Source organism: Oncorhynchus mykiss, chromosome 11 (assembly GCF_057628025.1).
Source record: "Oncorhynchus mykiss isolate SJ-2025 chromosome 11, ASM5762802v1, whole genome shotgun sequence".
In the NCBI taxonomy this organism is placed as follows: Eukaryota; Metazoa; Chordata; class Actinopteri; order Salmoniformes; family Salmonidae; genus Oncorhynchus; species Oncorhynchus mykiss.
The window spans coordinates 12,480,296-12,497,559 of record NC_143032.1 but is presented as its reverse complement, the minus strand read 5'-3'; the positions used below and the strand labels follow the sequence as shown (position 1 = coordinate 12,497,559).

General features: G+C 39.2%; 1 protein-coding gene across 1 annotated transcript; it reads left to right on the top strand.

Moving 5' to 3' along the window:
- Positions 1-326: 326 nt before the first annotated feature.
- Positions 327-13,883, top strand: LOC110536549 (V-type proton ATPase 116 kDa subunit a 1). Its single transcript, XM_090189436.1, has 20 exons — positions 327-527; positions 2,316-2,394; positions 2,505-2,602; positions 3,398-3,526; positions 3,645-3,757; positions 3,921-4,047; positions 4,195-4,277; positions 4,363-4,456; positions 6,920-7,132; positions 7,258-7,408; positions 8,106-8,239; positions 8,487-8,647; positions 8,740-8,833; positions 9,209-9,327; positions 9,723-9,930; positions 10,251-10,355; positions 10,534-10,611; positions 11,644-11,761; positions 12,138-12,309; positions 12,638-13,883. The coding sequence occupies exons 1-20, from the start codon at positions 411-413 to the stop codon at positions 12,720-12,722; spliced, it is 2,478 nt and encodes an 825-aa protein (XP_090045562.1). The 5' UTR covers positions 327-410; the 3' UTR covers positions 12,723-13,883.
- The last annotated feature ends 3,381 nt before the right edge of the window (positions 13,884-17,264 follow it).

Below are 17,264 nucleotides of genomic sequence, written 5' to 3'. Positions count from 1 at the left end.
GATTCACAATTATACCATTTCTAAAAAGCTTTACATGCTAAACACGGAATATTATGGCACTGTCTTTAAATTAAAAACACTGATTATTATGGCACTGTCTGTTTTTTATATATATATTTTTACCTTTATTTAACTAGGCAAGTCAGTTAAGAACAAATGGCTCACTCAGCCCACAGGCTCAGTATATCATGTGGTGTTGGTGAGTACCACAGCAGCAGTGTCATTATTGATCCTGATGACACAACCACTCTTTCCATTTCATGTTTGAGCTGCCCTTCAAAAGACACATTGAAGGGTAGTCTAGCCTGTATCAGAAATGTGAGGTGCTTGCTGTGAAGGTTCTTATTCCAAGAGCACAACACATGGTTTTGTTATAGGATAAGGCAAATCAGGACAAGTTTGACTAAAATATGGATTCCTTTTTTCGGAGTGAAGAGATGTGTCTTGTCCAGCTGTTTTTCCAAACTGAGTCAGCTCACAACTGCATCAATGAGCTAGGGCATCTAGGACTGGTGCAATTTAAAGATGTGAGTATAAACAATCACATTTCCAGTGAAACTTATGGAAATGTGGTACATAACTAAACTATATTAACGGAAAGTTCTTTACATTTGAGGCTAATCGTCCAACCCAACTTTTTTTTAAAAACCCGTATGACTTTTTCAATATTTTTCAAGTATTGGGTATTAGTAGAAGTTAACTAAATAAAATAAACACAGACCTTTGTAGTTGAAATAGCCCAAATTAAACCGAGCACAGTATGGCTAATGGTATGAAGGTCAAATCCATTTAACTGCATGCCAGTCTATTACATATTGATTCCACCATGTACACTGGCTTAATATTGACACATTGCTGTAAGTTGAAATAATATAGAGTTATTAACACTGTAAGTTGACATAATATAGATTCATTAACACTGTACGTTTAAATAATATAGAGTCATTAACACTGTAAGTTGAAATAATAGAGTCATTAACACTGTAAGTTGACATAATATAGAGTCATTAACACTTTAAGTTGAAATAATAGAGTCATTAACACTGTAAGTTGAAATAATAGAGTCATTAACACTGTAAGTTGACATAATATAGAGTCATTAACACTTTAAGTTGAAATAATAGAGTCATTAACACTGTAAGTTGAAATAATAGAGTCATTAACACTGTAAGTTGAAATAATATAGTCATTAACACTGTAAGTTGACATAATATAGAGTCATTAACACTTTAAGTTGAAATAATAGAGTCATTAACACTGTAAGTTGAAATAATAGAGTCATTAACACTGTAAGTTGACATAATATAGAGTCATTAACACTTTAAGTTGAAATAATAGAGTCATTAACACTGTAAGTTGACATAATATAGTCATTAACACTGTAAGTTGAAATAATAGAGTCATTAACACTGTAAGTTGAAATAATATAGTCATTAACACTGTAAGTTGAAATAATAGAGTCATTAACACTGTAAGTTGACATAATATAGAGTCATTAACACTGTAAGTTGAAATAATAGAGTCATTAACACTGTAAGTTGAAATAATAGAGTCATTAACACTGTAAGTTGAAATAATAGAGTCATTAACACTGTAAGTTGAAATAATATAGTCATTAACACTGTAAGTTGAAATAATAGAGTCATTAACACTGTAAGTTGAAATAATATAGTCATTAACACTGTAAGTTGAAATAATATAGTCATTAACACTGTAAGTTGACATAATATAGAGTCATTAACACTGTAAGTTGAAATAATATAGTCATTAACACTGTAAGTTGACATAATATAGAGCCATTAAAGGGAAAAGTTGAACCTATCCAAATTCTTGTGCGTTCCAATGACAAATAACATGTGAAACGTGGAGATACTGTGTCATGTGTAGGTCTATTGATTCCCCTCTCACATTAAGGTTAATATATTTTGCCTGTAAAAAGCCTTCCCAATAATATTTCATTATGTTTGTGCACAAACCAACAATTACACATTCACCATGCAAAAACACACCGTTACTTTTAGGCATACTTACTTTAATGCAATTACATAACTGATCGTATTAGAACGCGACTGATAATATATGTGGTGGGAGGGGAAGCTGAATTTAGATCTGTATATGAGAACTTCAACCCAGAGCTATTCAGTTTGGTTACAGTACTTAGTTCAGTGTGAGTTTTTGATTTCAATTGAAGGTAAACACTTCACACAGAATATGAGAAAATAGTTTACACTGAAATCATTGTTTGAACTGCAACCGAGGCTACTAACACCTAACAAATGTCAACCAATTTAAGTATATATTTTCATATGTTTTAGCTAAATCCTGGAACAGTCGCCTTTCAGCGCCGATTTGTGAAGGAGGTGAAGAAATGTGAGGAGATGGAGAGAATTCTTCGTAAGTATGTGTTTTTTAAAGGAAGATTTAAATAGGACTCTGGACAAATGCCCCTTCTAAATTAATAACATGAACATCCCCTCTACAAACATTGGGCTCATTTCTACTAGGGTTCTTGGAAAATGAGGTTGTCAAATCAAACATCCCCATCCCAGCAGACTTTACCAGTGAGACAATACCTGTTCCACGAGATGTTCTGGATTTAGAGGTAAGGTACTTGCTCTCATAGTTGGTCGGCTTCTCTCCCAGCCGTGTCATCATTCGTTTGATGTAACTTGTTTATACCAAGTTAGGCCAATCACAACCATTTAATACAATAAACTCATTTTGCAATCCCCCTTTCTCCATGTATGTTAAAGTCTAGCTTGATTCGTGTTATGATATGGGTGGAAGGTTAGTGTTAGGACATAGACAAACACACTACCAGGATGCACTTAAACACTCCATCCCCAGGTGGCAGCAGCAACCAGGTCACGGTCTGTGCTCTACCAGGAACCCTTGATAAGCACTACAGGTGGTGCCCATCAGGATTTTTCGGCAATATGTGACGAGAGGCCTCTCGGCTTGTTTGGAGTTGCTTTGTGTTGGTTAACCTCTTTAGTTTAGGCATGCCTCTTTGTAGTTTTCTTTTTGTATATATTTACTTTGGGTCACCACTTTGAACGGGTACTGATCTGCTTGGACTGGTCGATGATGGGAGTCATGGCTGAGCTGGCCCTGAACCTGAGGTAAGGTGACTCTCTTCTGGGCACAAGCACTGAACACCTGGTCGCATATGCTTATGTCTCACATTTATGCACACATCAAATCAGGTTACAGACCATGTAGCTAGGCCTAAGACCCCTAGACATAATGAGTGCGGCAAACCCAGTAGGCTAGTTATTGTTTTTCGTAAAAATGTGTTTGATGTTAATGTAACTTGTTTATACCAAGTTAGTCCAATGACTACCGTTTAATACAATAAACTCATGTTGGGATCCCCTTTTCTCCATGTATGTTACAGTCTAGATTTGATAAACTGGAGCAGGAGCTGAAGGAGATCAACTCAAACCGAGACACCCTCAGGCAGAACTTCACTCAACTAATGGAGATCAACCATCTCCTGCAGATGACTGATGACTTTTTTGAGGAGGTAAATGACTGACTGCATTTGACTTATGTCCTCCTAACAAATACTGGGATGGAAAGAAGAATATCATAAAAGAATGATAGCATAAACAGTCCTGTTTCTTCTCATGTTGTGCCTATAGGCTGAGTCCCAGCTCTCCATCTCTGAGCTTCCTTCTGAAGACTCGGTGTACTCTTCCAAGGTGACATGCCGACGCACCAGTTACACCAGCACCAACGGACCCCTGAAACTTGGGTGAATTATTAGCCTAATGTTACTAGTCAGGCTAACCACACAAAAAAACACTGGAATTGGTTTAAAGTAGGGGCCACCACCATTTTCAGGTTGCTATCAGGTTGTAGAAACATCAGATAACCAAGTAAAGTATTTGATGCCTTCCTCTTCTACCCCATGACAGGTTTGTTGCAGGAGTCATCAAGCATGAACGTTTCCCTGCCTTCGAAAAGATCCTGTGGCGACTGTTTCATGGAAACTTTGTCCTCCGTCATGCTGAAATCAAGCCCCATGAGGAGGAGAACATGGCTGTAAGGAAATGGTTCACTAATAAGCACATCTTCAAACATGAGGATCTCCTCTATTTAAAGGCAAACAACCATTACACAAAAAGGTTGTTCATTAGCTTATAATTGCAGATGCGTGTTTAGTAAACAAACATTGTTTAATGCTCACAGGAGGATCCAGTGAAGAAGGATGTGTTCGTAGTATTTGTCCAAGGAGACCAGATCAGAGGAAAGATCAGAAAGCTATGTGATGGGTGAGTGAAAAGATCCCTTGAGTATGTCAAAAGCCTTGAAAATAAGTAAATTAGCCCAAAATATTAATATTATGTTCTACTTCAGGTTTCATGCCAGCATGTATCCATGTCCCAACAATGCGTACGCAAGAAAGGAAATGAGGACAAACGCCAACACACGCATTGAAGACCTTCGATTGGTAAAAGTTCATTATAGAGCACTTTTACAATGAGGCTGCTCCCGAGCGGCACAGTGTTCTAAGGCACTGCATCTCAGTGCTAGAGGCATCACTACAGACCCTGGTTCGATTCCAGACTGGATCACAACCGGCCGTGATTGGGAGTCTCATAGGGCAGCACACAATTGGCCCAGCGTCGCCCGGGTTAGGGTTTGGCCGGGGTAGACCATCATTATAAATAAGAAGTTGTTCTTAACTGACTTGCCTAGTTAAATGAAGGTACTCATGCTAATACATACAGTTGAAGTCAGAAGTTTACATACACTTAGGTTGGAGTCTTAAAACTCGCTTTTCAACCACTCCACAAATTTCTTGTCAACAAACTAGAGTTTTGGCAAGTCGGTTAGGACATCTACTTTGTGCATGACACGTAAGCAAGTAATTTTTACAACAATTGTTTACAGACATATTATTTCACTTATAATTCACAGTATCACAATTCCAGTGGGTCAGGAGTTACATACACTAAGTTGACTGTGCCTTTGAACTGCTTGGATTCCAGAAAATGATGTCATGGCTTTAGAAGCTTCTGATAGGCTAATTGACATCATTTCAGTCAATTGGAGGTGTACCGGTGGATGTATTTCAAGGCCTACCTTCAAACTCAGTGTCTCTTTGCTTGACATCATGGGGAAATCAAAAGAAATCAACCAAGACCTCAGAAAAAAACATTGTAGACCTCCACAAGTCTGGTTCATCCTTGGGAGCAATTTCCAAACGCCTGAATGTACCACGTTCATCGGTAGAAACAATAGTACACAAGCATAAACACCATGGGACCACGCAGCCGTCAAAAGTTCTGTCTCCTAGAGATTAAAGTACTTTGGTGCGAAAAGTGCAAATCAATCCCAGAACAACAGCAAAGGACCTTGTGAAGATGCTGGAAGAAACGGGTACAAAAGTATCTATTTCCACAAATACTGTACATCCACAGTAAAACGAGCCCTATATTGACATAACATGAAAGGCCACTCAGCAAGGAAGAAGCCACTGCTCCAAAACCGCTATAAAAAAGCCAGACTACGGTTTGCAACTACACATGGTGACAAAGATTGTACTTTTTTGGAGAAATGTCCACTGGTCTGATGAAACAAAAATAGAACTGTTTGGCCATAATGACCATTATTATATTTGGAGGAAAAAGGGGGAGGCTTGCGAGCCGAAGAACCCCATCCCAACCGTGAAGCACGGGGGTGGCAGCATCATATTGTGATGGGGGTGGCAGCATCATATTGTGATGGTGCTTTGCTGCAGGAGGGACTGGTGCACTTCACAAAATAGATTGCATCATGAGAGAGGAAAATTATGAGAGAGGAAAATTACGTGGATATATTGAAGCAACATCTCAAGACATCAGTCAGAAAGTTAAAGCTTGGTCGCAAATGGGTCTTCCAAATGAATAATGACCCCAAGCATACTTCCAAAGTTGTGGCAAAATGGCTTAAGGACAACAAACAAAGTTAAGTTATTGGAGTGGCCATCACAAAGCCCTGACCTCAATCTTATGGAAAATATGTGGGCAGAACTGAAAAAACGTGTGCGAGCAAGGAGGCCTACAAACTTGATTCAGTTACACCAGCTCTGTCCGGAGGAATGGGCCAAAATTAACACAATTTATTGTGGAAGGCCCCAAAATGTTTGACCCAAGTTAAACAATTTAAAGGCCAAGCTACCAAATATTAATTGAGTGTATGTAAACGTCCGACCCACTGGGAATGTGATGAAAGAAATAAAGCTGAAATAAATCATTCTCTCTGTCACGAATACCACCGAAGGTGTCTCCCCTTGCTGCTCGGGTGGCGCTCGGTGGTCGTCGTCGCCAGTCTATTAGCTGCCACCGATCCCTTTTTCCTTTTAGTTTGTTTTTGTCTAATTGTTTTCACCTGTTTCTTGTTGGTTTGTTACGTTTGGTGATGTATCGTGTTTGTTTTGGGTTTTCGCTGTCCAGTGTTTAACTAGGTTTTGGGTTTGTTCAGCTCCAGTGTTTTAGGGCATTCACCCATGTTTGGACCTGTTACGTTTTGAAGGACATTAAAGCGTTTTCCCCGTTCACTTCGCTCTCTGCATTTGACTCCTCACTCATCACTCACCCGACGTTACACTCTCTACTATTAATCTGACATTTCACATTCTTAAAATAAAGTGGTGATTCTAACTGACCTAAGACAGATCATTTTTACTCTGATTAAATGTCAGGAATTGTGAAAAACTGAGTTTAAATGTATTTGGCTAAGGTGTATGTAAACTTCCGACTTCAACTGTACATTATATGTCATTAATATGTCAGGACTTTTGCTATCCTGCTTTAATTAGTCCTAATGTAATGTCACAGATGGAAGTAGAACAATATTTTAAGTAAGAGGTTAGAGGGATGGAAGAAAACAAAACACTTTTCTTTCTTTCTGGTCATTCATCTTCTGTCAGGTCCTGAAGAGGACAGAGGAGTTCCGTGAGACTACCCTGACTGCAGCAGCAGCCAACCTCCAGGAGTGGACCTCTAAAGTAAAGAAGATGAAGGCCATCTATTACACATTGAACCTGTGTAACATAGACATCACACAGAAGCTGATTGTTGCTGAGATTTGGTGTCCAGTGTCTGACTTAAACTCTGTGCACACTGCACTGATACATGGATCAGTAAGTCTCCCAAACTTGCTTAAATTACTAAGCATTCAGAATGTGAACATGCAGATTTTTCTAAATTAACTGTGTGTGCTTATCTTTCTGTGTATATCTGTGTGTTGGTGCTTTTTTAACATTAGGAGCAGAGCGGCTCCAGTCTTAGCCCCGTCGTGAACAGAATCCAAACCCAACAGACACCTCCAACATTCAACAGGGTTAACTCCTTTACCACAGGTTTCCAGAGCATTATTGATGCCTATGGGGTCGGCAACTATCAGGAAATAAACCCAGGTAACAACACCACTATCTCCTGTGTGCGCTTGATTTACATTGGAGTGTGCAGTTTGGGGACTTCCATTTGATCACCCTGTGTCAGGAGAACATTCCCGCAATGCTGGAACTGTAAAACCTGTAGTGTATTTGAGGATTAAAAGGCTTCTGAAGTTTGCAATTCCACATAGAAATTTCAGACTTGATTTTCCTTCGTGAAAAATGTTTCTACCTCTACAAACATTTTCATTCGTTACAATCCACATTTCCTGTTGCTGCAGGATTATTTTCCTGCTGTAGCAAACTGGTTCAAATTAAGATCCTATGTGTGTATTTAGAAGTATTTGACTTTTTTAAAATGATTTTATTTTATTTTTATATAATGTTTTTATTTAATTAGGCAACAAATTCTTATTTACAATGACGGCCGGCCCAGGCCAAACCCTCCATTAACCCGGACGACACTGGGCCAATTGTGCGCCTCCTTATGGGACTCCCGATCGTGATACAGCCTGGGATTGAACCCGATCTGTAGTGATGCCTCTAGCACTGTAATGCAGTGCCTTAGACCACTGCGCCACTCAGGATCCCTTAATGACATAATGTGACTGACCCAGATCTGATTAGCCTATGTTTGTTTCCTTTTTTAGTCCCTCCAAAGTCGTTTTGGCAGTGATCACAACTATTGAAATCCTGTTTGAATGTGATATCTTTTCAGCTCCATACACCATGGTGACCTTCCCCTTCCTGTTTGCGGTCATGTTTGGAGACTGTGGTCACGGTCTCGTCATGACTCTGCTCGCCTTATGGTTGATCCTACACCAAGAACACTTCAGAAAGCTGAAGAACGAGGTATGAAAAGCACTCTGTCAGAGGATGGCCTGAGCCCTGAGGATGAATAGTTTATGTCAAGTCAATTATGTTGTTTAAGTGCTACTAGTGAAAAGTCAACTTTTGAAGCTGTAAAAGTGATGTTGTACAAAATGTTAGTGGAAACCGTTTATTTTTTTTAAAACATGAGGGTGTTACAACTACACTAACATTGAAAGACAATGCGGTGCATTGTTTTGACTGTAACGTTAGTTACCCGTCCCTGCAGCTGATTGACATGCTGGTGGATGGACGCTACATTATATTCCTGATGGGCCTCTTCTCCATATACACTGGCCTCATCTACAACGACTGCTTCTCCAAGTCCTTCAACGTCTTTGGATCCTCGTGGAGCGTCCGACCCATGTTCCATCCACACGGACCGTGGACGTGAGTTTCCTCCTTTAATTAAGCTGTAATAGTGTTGTAACAAATGAGTTGGAATAAGAATGTAAATGGTTCGTTTTGTTTTTTCCCCCCAGTAATGACACGTTGCATGACTCTGGCCATCTTCATCTGGACCCCCTGGTGTCTGGAGTCTACTCTGGCAATCCCTACCCATTTGGTGTTGACCCGGTTAGTGTGTGCAAACTCTTCTAACCATCTAAACCCACATAGATTTGAGGACAAAGGTTCAAATATATTTATCTCTATTTACAGTTGTGAAAAAAAAGTGAACAGCATTGTTTTCATTGTCATTATGTTACTGTTTATATCATGTCATGAAAAGTGTGTTTCTCTGCTACTCAGTAAGGTGGGCTTTCCTTCAGTGTATTTTATTCTGGGTTTTGTTTCTTTTGTGCATTTTATTTTATTGTGTATTATAAATGCTTGAGTATTAAGTTATTAACCGGCTGGGATGCAGTTACTTAACTTCTTTAATTAAAGATGATCTTATATACAATGTAACCTGATCCAACTTTTTCTATTTCAAACTGATGTCTGATACAGATTTGGAATATTGCATCGAATAAGCTGTCGTTCCTGAACTCTTACAAGATGAAGATGTCTGTAATCATGGGAGTGGCCCACATGCTCTTTGGAGTCACTCTGAGTCTGGTGAACTACATGTAAGTAAAGGGCGTTCAAGACAGGAAGCGAAACTCGCCAAGTTCGCCAAAATAGAGCAGATTCCTATTTTCTCCGCCAGGTGGCTTTCACGAGCGCCGCCGACTACTCCTCCTGGATATAATTCCACCCCCCGCCTAGCTCCTTTGAAAGTGAATAGGAAACTCTGTCGCCGCTTCCTGTTTGGCAAGCCCTTAATACTAACACAGAGGCAGGAATATCACTGTGATAATGACATGTGAGAGTAACAGGTAATAAAGAAAAGTACATGTGTTTTTTCCAGGAGAACTACAGTACTTACAAAAACACTGTACGGCACCGTTTATGATAAACCAATACACCGTCACTTAAAATGTAGTGCCAACTGATTGCCTCCAACTGTATCGTTTCATTGCAGATTCTTCAGAAACTTAAAGGATGTTGCGTTGCAGTTCATTCCAGAGGTGATTTTCATGCTGTCTCTGTTTGGATACCTGATCTTCCTCATCCTCTACAAGTGGTGTGTAGTGATGAAGTCTGAATCTGCTCCTAGCATCCTGCTCCTCTTCATCAACATGATGCTCTTTGACTACAGCTCTGAGGGTACTGTGCTTTACAGAACACAGGTACAATGGGTTTCTTCCATCTAAAATATCATGGGTTCTTAAAATATAATTTGCCGGTTCATTTCCCAGATTGGAACACATATACATACTCAAATGTATGCATTCACTGTACTTTAAGACCTTTGGATAGAATACTCTGCCAAGTGACATAATGTAATCATATTTTTATCCAAGGAGACCACAGAAATGATTTCAATTTAACGTATGCATTTGGACACAAAAAAAGTACAGATGCCCAGACGCAACATAAACTTCGCTATGCATTAAGTTCTAAGCAAAAACTGTCATGTTCTAAATTTTTTTAACATTCTATTATACAGAAACCTGTGCAAATATTTCTGGTGGTTGTTGCTGTGCTTATGGTTCCTTGGCTACTGTTTGCCAAGCCCCTGCTCTTGTATAGAAAACACAAGCAATTAAAGCTGGTAAGTCAACTAGATTAGAATAATGCATTTTATAAGTAGATGTTTGTGATCAAAAGTATTGGCTTGACAAGGCTGTTTTTAAGGCAATGTGTACTCTGTAAGTAGACTGTTCCTGCCTATATACCTGCCATTAAAATACATATTTTAATGAAACTTAATATAAAAATTATTCCAACAGAAGCCCTCAACAAACAAGCTTCCCATGCAGGTTTTTGGGATCTCCAACCAAGAGGCTTCAGATAACAGGAAAGAGAAGGTAAGTCACTGTTTATAAATAAATATACATGGTCAGAAAATATGTTCTGTCATTTATCATAGTTATGTGTTTATGCAAACGCCATTAAATGTTAAAAATACAACTTTATTGTATTAAAGAGCAATAATTGGAAATGTTGTAAATAATAAATATATAAAAATAAAAAGAGCCAGAATCTAAATTGGTTGGAAATGAAATGGAACAAGTCACATCCACTAGATTCCTCTGAGTTCTAATTAATGAAAAGTTATCCTGGAAAGATCATGTTACATTTGTCTGCAGCAAAGTGATGAAATCTGTAGGTATCATCAGAAAGATTAGTGGTTTGGTTCATCAGGCTTGCTTCCTAACTCTATACTATAGCTTCATTTACCCATATCTCATTTACTGTAATAGTGTCTGGGCTAGTACATATGCCTCATACCCACACAAAATTACTCATCATACAAAATACATGTGCAAGACTAGCCGCCTCCTCTAATTAATGTACACCAGTTATTAACTTTCATCTAGAAATACTCATACCTCCCAGACAGTTTACCTTTCAATGGATTCTTCCATGTTCATTCTGACATCCATCTATGTAACACACTGCAATAACCTTCACCCTCCCCTCTGCCGCACCTCAGAGTCAGTTCTCTATCAGAGAAAGAGGTACCATACTCTGGAATTCTTATCTTCACATTGCCGAAAGCTCATCATCCCTCAATAACTTCAAGCGAAGAAAGGGGGTCAGCCTGATGAACCAAACTACCCAATAATCCCCTTTATGTAGCCTAACTCTCTCTCTCACACACACACACACACAGTGTTTCTTGTATACTGACTACATTATGTACAATTATAATTAATATACTGTTTAACTAATTTCAATAAACTATTTTTTTGTTGTACTTATATTTGTGATGTGGTTTTCATATCAGCACTTTTGGGCTTCCATCCTCACCTGCACACTGTTTTTCCAGGTTTTTATCTCTACAGTTTTGTCTTTCACTTTTCTTTGGTGTGAAAAAAGCCTTTTTCTCATTGCAGGTCAGTATGGCTGACATTTTCGTGTACCAGGGCATCCACACCATCGAGTACTGCCTTGGATGCATCTCCAACACAGCCTCCTACCTCCGCCTGTGGGCTCTCAGTCTAGCTCATGCTGGTAGTGTATTATTCTGCACAACACAATAAAAGCTATATCCATGTGGCTGTTATGGTTATGACCTTGCCTCCCCTCAACTTTCTGATCCCCATAGTGAAAAGTATGACATAAGATGGTGTATGGAGTAAACTTCAATAGCAATCATTCCAGGATTTAAAAAAAATAAGTAGTTACATTTAAGTCATTCAGCAGATGCTCTTAAGTGCCCTGCTCAAGGGCCATTAACAGGCTATTCAACTAATCGGTTTAGGGATTCAAACCAGTGACCTTTCGGTTACTGGCCCAACGCTCCGAACTGCTAGGCTACCTGCCGTCACCTGTTATGTTCAAATTAATTCAACTGTATTCTATGTGCCTGTGCATGTTGTCTGTGTAGAGCTGTCTGAGGTGCTGTGGAAGATGGTTCTGCAGGTGGCTCTGAGGGTCACCTCGGGGATGGGTTCTGTTCTGCTGGCAGTGACCTTTGCTGCCTTTGCTGTCCTCACAGTCACCATTCTCCTGGTCATGGAGGGTCTCTCTGCCTTCCTCCACGCCCTACGGCTGCACTGGTAGGGACAAGCGACACAAACACACATGCAACTGCAAGCGCACGCTCACACATACACACCTGATGTGTGCACACATACACACCTGATGTAGCCTTTGGATTCTGCAGCACTCCATCCACATACACACCTGATGTAGCCTTTGGATTCTGCAGCACTCCATCCACGTACACACCTGATGTAGCCTTTGGATTCTGCAGCACTCCATCCACGTACAGACCTTGAGCTTATTGACACAACTGAAGCAGCAATTATGTAAAGAATATAAGTGAATTACACTTGAATGATACTTCCAAAGGTTGTGTTTTTCTGTCTCATTTGTATTTTACAGGGTTGAATTCCAAAACAAGTTCTACAAAGGATCTGGGTACAAGTTCACACCTCTTTCCTTCGACAGGATGAGAGACATGCAGTGACTTCAGATAGAGAAACGCGTTATTGCTACGAGTCCGTTGTCATATTCATTTACTGTTTATGTTGATATGTCTTTGTGTTAGTCATTGATCACATTAAGTTGTTTTCGGTATGTAGATCGTACTCTTTAACTGTCGCCATGGAATGAAAAATCGGTGCAAGCAAGGTGCAGCATTTGCCACAAGATGGCAGCACACAATTATTAGTCAGTCATGGTTCTAAAAGTAGGCTACATTCAGCAACAGAAGAATTGTCAAAAGAACACAATAAATATAAGGAGATTTAGTTGAGCATCTACTTCCTAAAATGTCTTAAGAGTTTAATTAGATTAAAAAATAATGAACAATATTTAGATCCAACAATAGTGTACAAAACATTAAGGACACCTTTCTAATATTGAGTTGCACCCTGCCCCTTTTTCCCTCAGAACAGCCTCAGTTCGTCGGGGCATGGACTATACAAGCGTTCCACAGGGATGCTGGCCCATGTTGACTCCACTGCTTCCCACAGTTGTGTCAAGTTGGATGGATGTTCTCTGGGTGGTGGACCATTCTTGATACTCACGGGGAAACTGTTGAGTGTGAAAAACCCAGCAGCGTTATAGTTCTTGACACAAACCGGTGAGCCTGGCACTTACTACCATACGCCAATTCAAAGGCACTTCAATATTTTTTCTTTCCCATTCACCCTCTGAATGGCACACACACACACACACACACAATCTATGTAAATTGTCTCAAGGCTTAAAAATCCTTCTTTAACCTGTCTCATCTACACTGATTGAAGTGGAATTAACAAGTGATATCAATAAGGGATCATAGCTTTCACATGGATTTACCTGGTCAGTCTATATCATTGGAAAGAGCAGGTGTCCTTAATGTTTTGTACACTCAGTTTATATCTGTGAAATGTCTTGGGATAGAGCATGGAAATGTTATTCTGTTGTGATTGGCTGTAGGGATTATTCTTGTACATGCTTAGTGCATGGAAATTCAAATCCCAAACCAATCAGTGTATCTGTTGCCTTGCAAGAGGTTTCATATTAATTTTAAGTGTAATAATACTGTATATCTTTGGGTTCAAGGGAAGTTGAACCCTATCCCTTCAGCTAAATAAATAATGTATTGTATAAACTAATTGGTCCTAATAGGCCAAAGATTAAATTAGAGAGAGTGGATTTATCTATAGATTTGGTGGGTAGATTAGTTAGTTGTGGATGTGCTACATTTGATCAATATCTTGTCCACTTGAAGAAAGAACTGTATCATTACCTAAACATTGACATTAGAATGCTCCCTTGAAGGAACCACCATGGAATGCAGACTAAATCTGCGGAGATATTTAGGCTAGTTGTTAAGGTAAAAACATTCCGTGTGAAAAGCAGTGTAAAGAAACCTTTGTAGTGATGAAAAACATAGTTTCAGCTCACTTCATCGTCTTTCAACCGCTTCAGGAAAGGAAAGGCGATTCCCTGGTTACCTTGAAGAATAACAGTTGACCTACATGGCCACTGAGATTACCAATAACAATCGTCAGCTCCATAAAACATTTTAAAGAATCAAGTAGCACATTCATATTCATAGCTCAAAAAGGATGGTCACAACAAATACATTAACGACCATCTAAAGACGGACCAAGTGCATTCAGCTATCAGTGACAAAGTCTATAACACAGCTGTGAAAACACACTGGTCACAGTGGGTATCCTGGCCCTTTCTCATCCTTATGTATGCCACAGTTTATTCTAAGCATTGCAGTATTTGGCTGTGTTCCCTTGTCTTTGTAAAAAAGAGGAGGGTTGTGACTATGAAGGTGATTTCAGAGACTGACTGCACAAGCGCTTCAGATGTTTATTAGACATTTATAAATCATATTTTATTTCTATGGTACTAGGTGATCTTGTGCCAATACCTAGGAGTTCTGTCAACATGACTATAACACAAAGCTTATTATTATTACTACACACCATTAAGTGCTGAGGTCAGTTTCATCCATTTACAAGCAATGTTCCCTCTACTTTTTTTGGCCACTGAGCGAATGTCAGGTCTGCTGAGAGCAAACTTGAACCTTGTGAAAATTCTGTGCAACTTCCGGCTCTCGTTTACTGTGAACACTGAGGCTGTACCCGCTTTAAGTTACAGTTTTACTGTGAACACTGAGGCTGTACCTGGTTTAAGTTACAGTTTTACTGTGAACACTGAGGCTGTACCCAATAAGTTACAGTTTTACTGTGAACACTGAGGCTGTACCCGCTTTAAGTTACAGTTTTACTGTGAACACTGAGGCTGTACCAGCTTTAAGTTACAGTTTTACTGTGAACACTGAGGCAGTACCCGTTTAAGTTACAGTTTTACTGTGAACACTGAGGCTGTACCCGCTTTAAGTTACAGTTTTACTGTGAACACTGAGGCTGTACCCGCTTTATGTTACAGTTTTACTGTGAACACTGAGGCTGTACCCACTTTAAGTTAGTTTTACTGTGAACACTGAGGCTGTACCCACGTTAAGTTACAGTTTTACTGTGAACACTGAGGCTGTACCCACTTTAAGTTACAGTTTTAAAAGTGGCCAAGTAGGCTATTTTGTCTATTTGATCATAATGCAGCTCTACCAGAGTGGCCTACAATAAAAAACAATGGAGAAAAACTCATCTCAAACATTTTAACATGGAAATAGCTGTTTTATCGTTCAGCCTGCAGTAGCAGCCAATGTGTGGTGTTCAATGTAGTCCAACATTCCATGACACTTTTGAGGAGAAAAAAACATGCAGGGCTTGACATGAACCTGTTTATCCACTCGTCCTTCAGACAAGGTGACTGAAAATGTATGATGCTAGAAATCACTTTACAAAATAAAATGTATTATTATTCCCATACCATTATTACAGAGAATCAGATAAATTATGCTATGCTCTGCCTATTGGCTACTTAGTGTATTCAAGACCGTCTCAAAATACAATACTGCCCCTTTAAGACAAAAAAAAAGCTCTTTACCTGTAACCAGACTGGCTTTTCAAAGATGTCTAGAAATGTACCTGTTTTGTAAATGGCATAGATCCATATAAGGCAATGGTCTATTTGCATATAGGCCTACTGCAGCTCTGATTGGTTATGGTGCACTGGTCTGTGTAGAATATGGGACTTAAGTCGTGCTGGTCAATGCAATAGTATTCTACTTCAATGTGCTCTGCTTACAAGAAAATCTCAGTGCACAGTTTAGAGGGAACATTGTTAACAAGTATTCAATGTAATACTAATATATGTATGATATTTTGATTTACCTCTATGGAGTATGCCATGGCCTGCCAGTTCTGGGTGTTTACTTAGCTCTGTCAAAACTGGAGAACAGATGACTGCCGGCTTTATCAACAACAACAAAAAAATTGTGCATTTGCCTTAAGTGCAAGTTGTGAGATGCAGGTGAAAGCAGGTTAATTGAATTGGGCTTTAAAAGTAGTGTATTGAGTGTGAGAGCATGTGCCAACTCTTGGCCCTCATTCTTTATTCTCCTCCACTTTTCCCACTTGTGCTTCATGCATGATCAAATCTCACTGAGGGGTCTCAACTTGAATGTTTTTGCACAGGTTTGAGTGAGTGAGTGTGTGAGTGTGTGTGCGTGCGTGCACATCAACGCCAGCGTGTCAGTACCCTTACATGTTACTCTTGTTATTATTATTTTTTTAATAAAGAGCATGTACTCAGCCCTATAGGTGTGGATCAATCTGATGTGCCTCAGAACCAGTTTATGTACTCGGCCGGGTTGGGGTTAATTCCACAAATTCAAATTCAATTCCCTCTCCCTGTAAATTCCATTTAATTCAATTCCCTCTCCCTGTAAATTTCATTTAATTCAATTCCCTCTCCCTGTAAATTTCATTTAATTCAATTCCCTCTCCCTGTAAATTCCATTTAATTCAATTTTCTCTCCCTGTAAATTCCATTTAATTCAATTCCCTCTCCCTGTAAATTCCATTTAATTCAATTCAAATTCCAGGTCATTCTTTGAATTCAGAGATAATTAAATTTCTCAACTCAAATGTTAGGTAAATTCCAAGAATGTAACTCGTAATTAAATATTATCCCTTACAATTCCACAAATTCCAATTCGAATTTAACTCCCTCAGGCTTTCTGACTGATCATGTCACTGTTCAGATAGCCTAGCTACAGTATCCTGGAAATATAGAAATACAAGTTGAAATGATACTAGGTGTATTAATTCCATTAACTGAGACATTTACAATTCCAATTCTATAACTTCAAGAATGTTGAAAATAGAATGGAATTCAATGTAAATTCTCCACTTCATGAATATATATTCTCCACTTCAAGAATTGTATTTGAAATGAATATGGAATTGACCCCCAACCCTGGCATTCAGCCCTGTAGGTGTGGGTTCATCTGATGTGCCACAGAACCAGATGAAAGAGGTCTTGAAGACAAACTCGTCTTCCAGCATTGACCGTGTTTGCTCTGACTGACAGGATATTTCCAGGTGAATACCATGATTCACTCATTCCCTGAAAAAAAGATTAACTGTCATTCTCT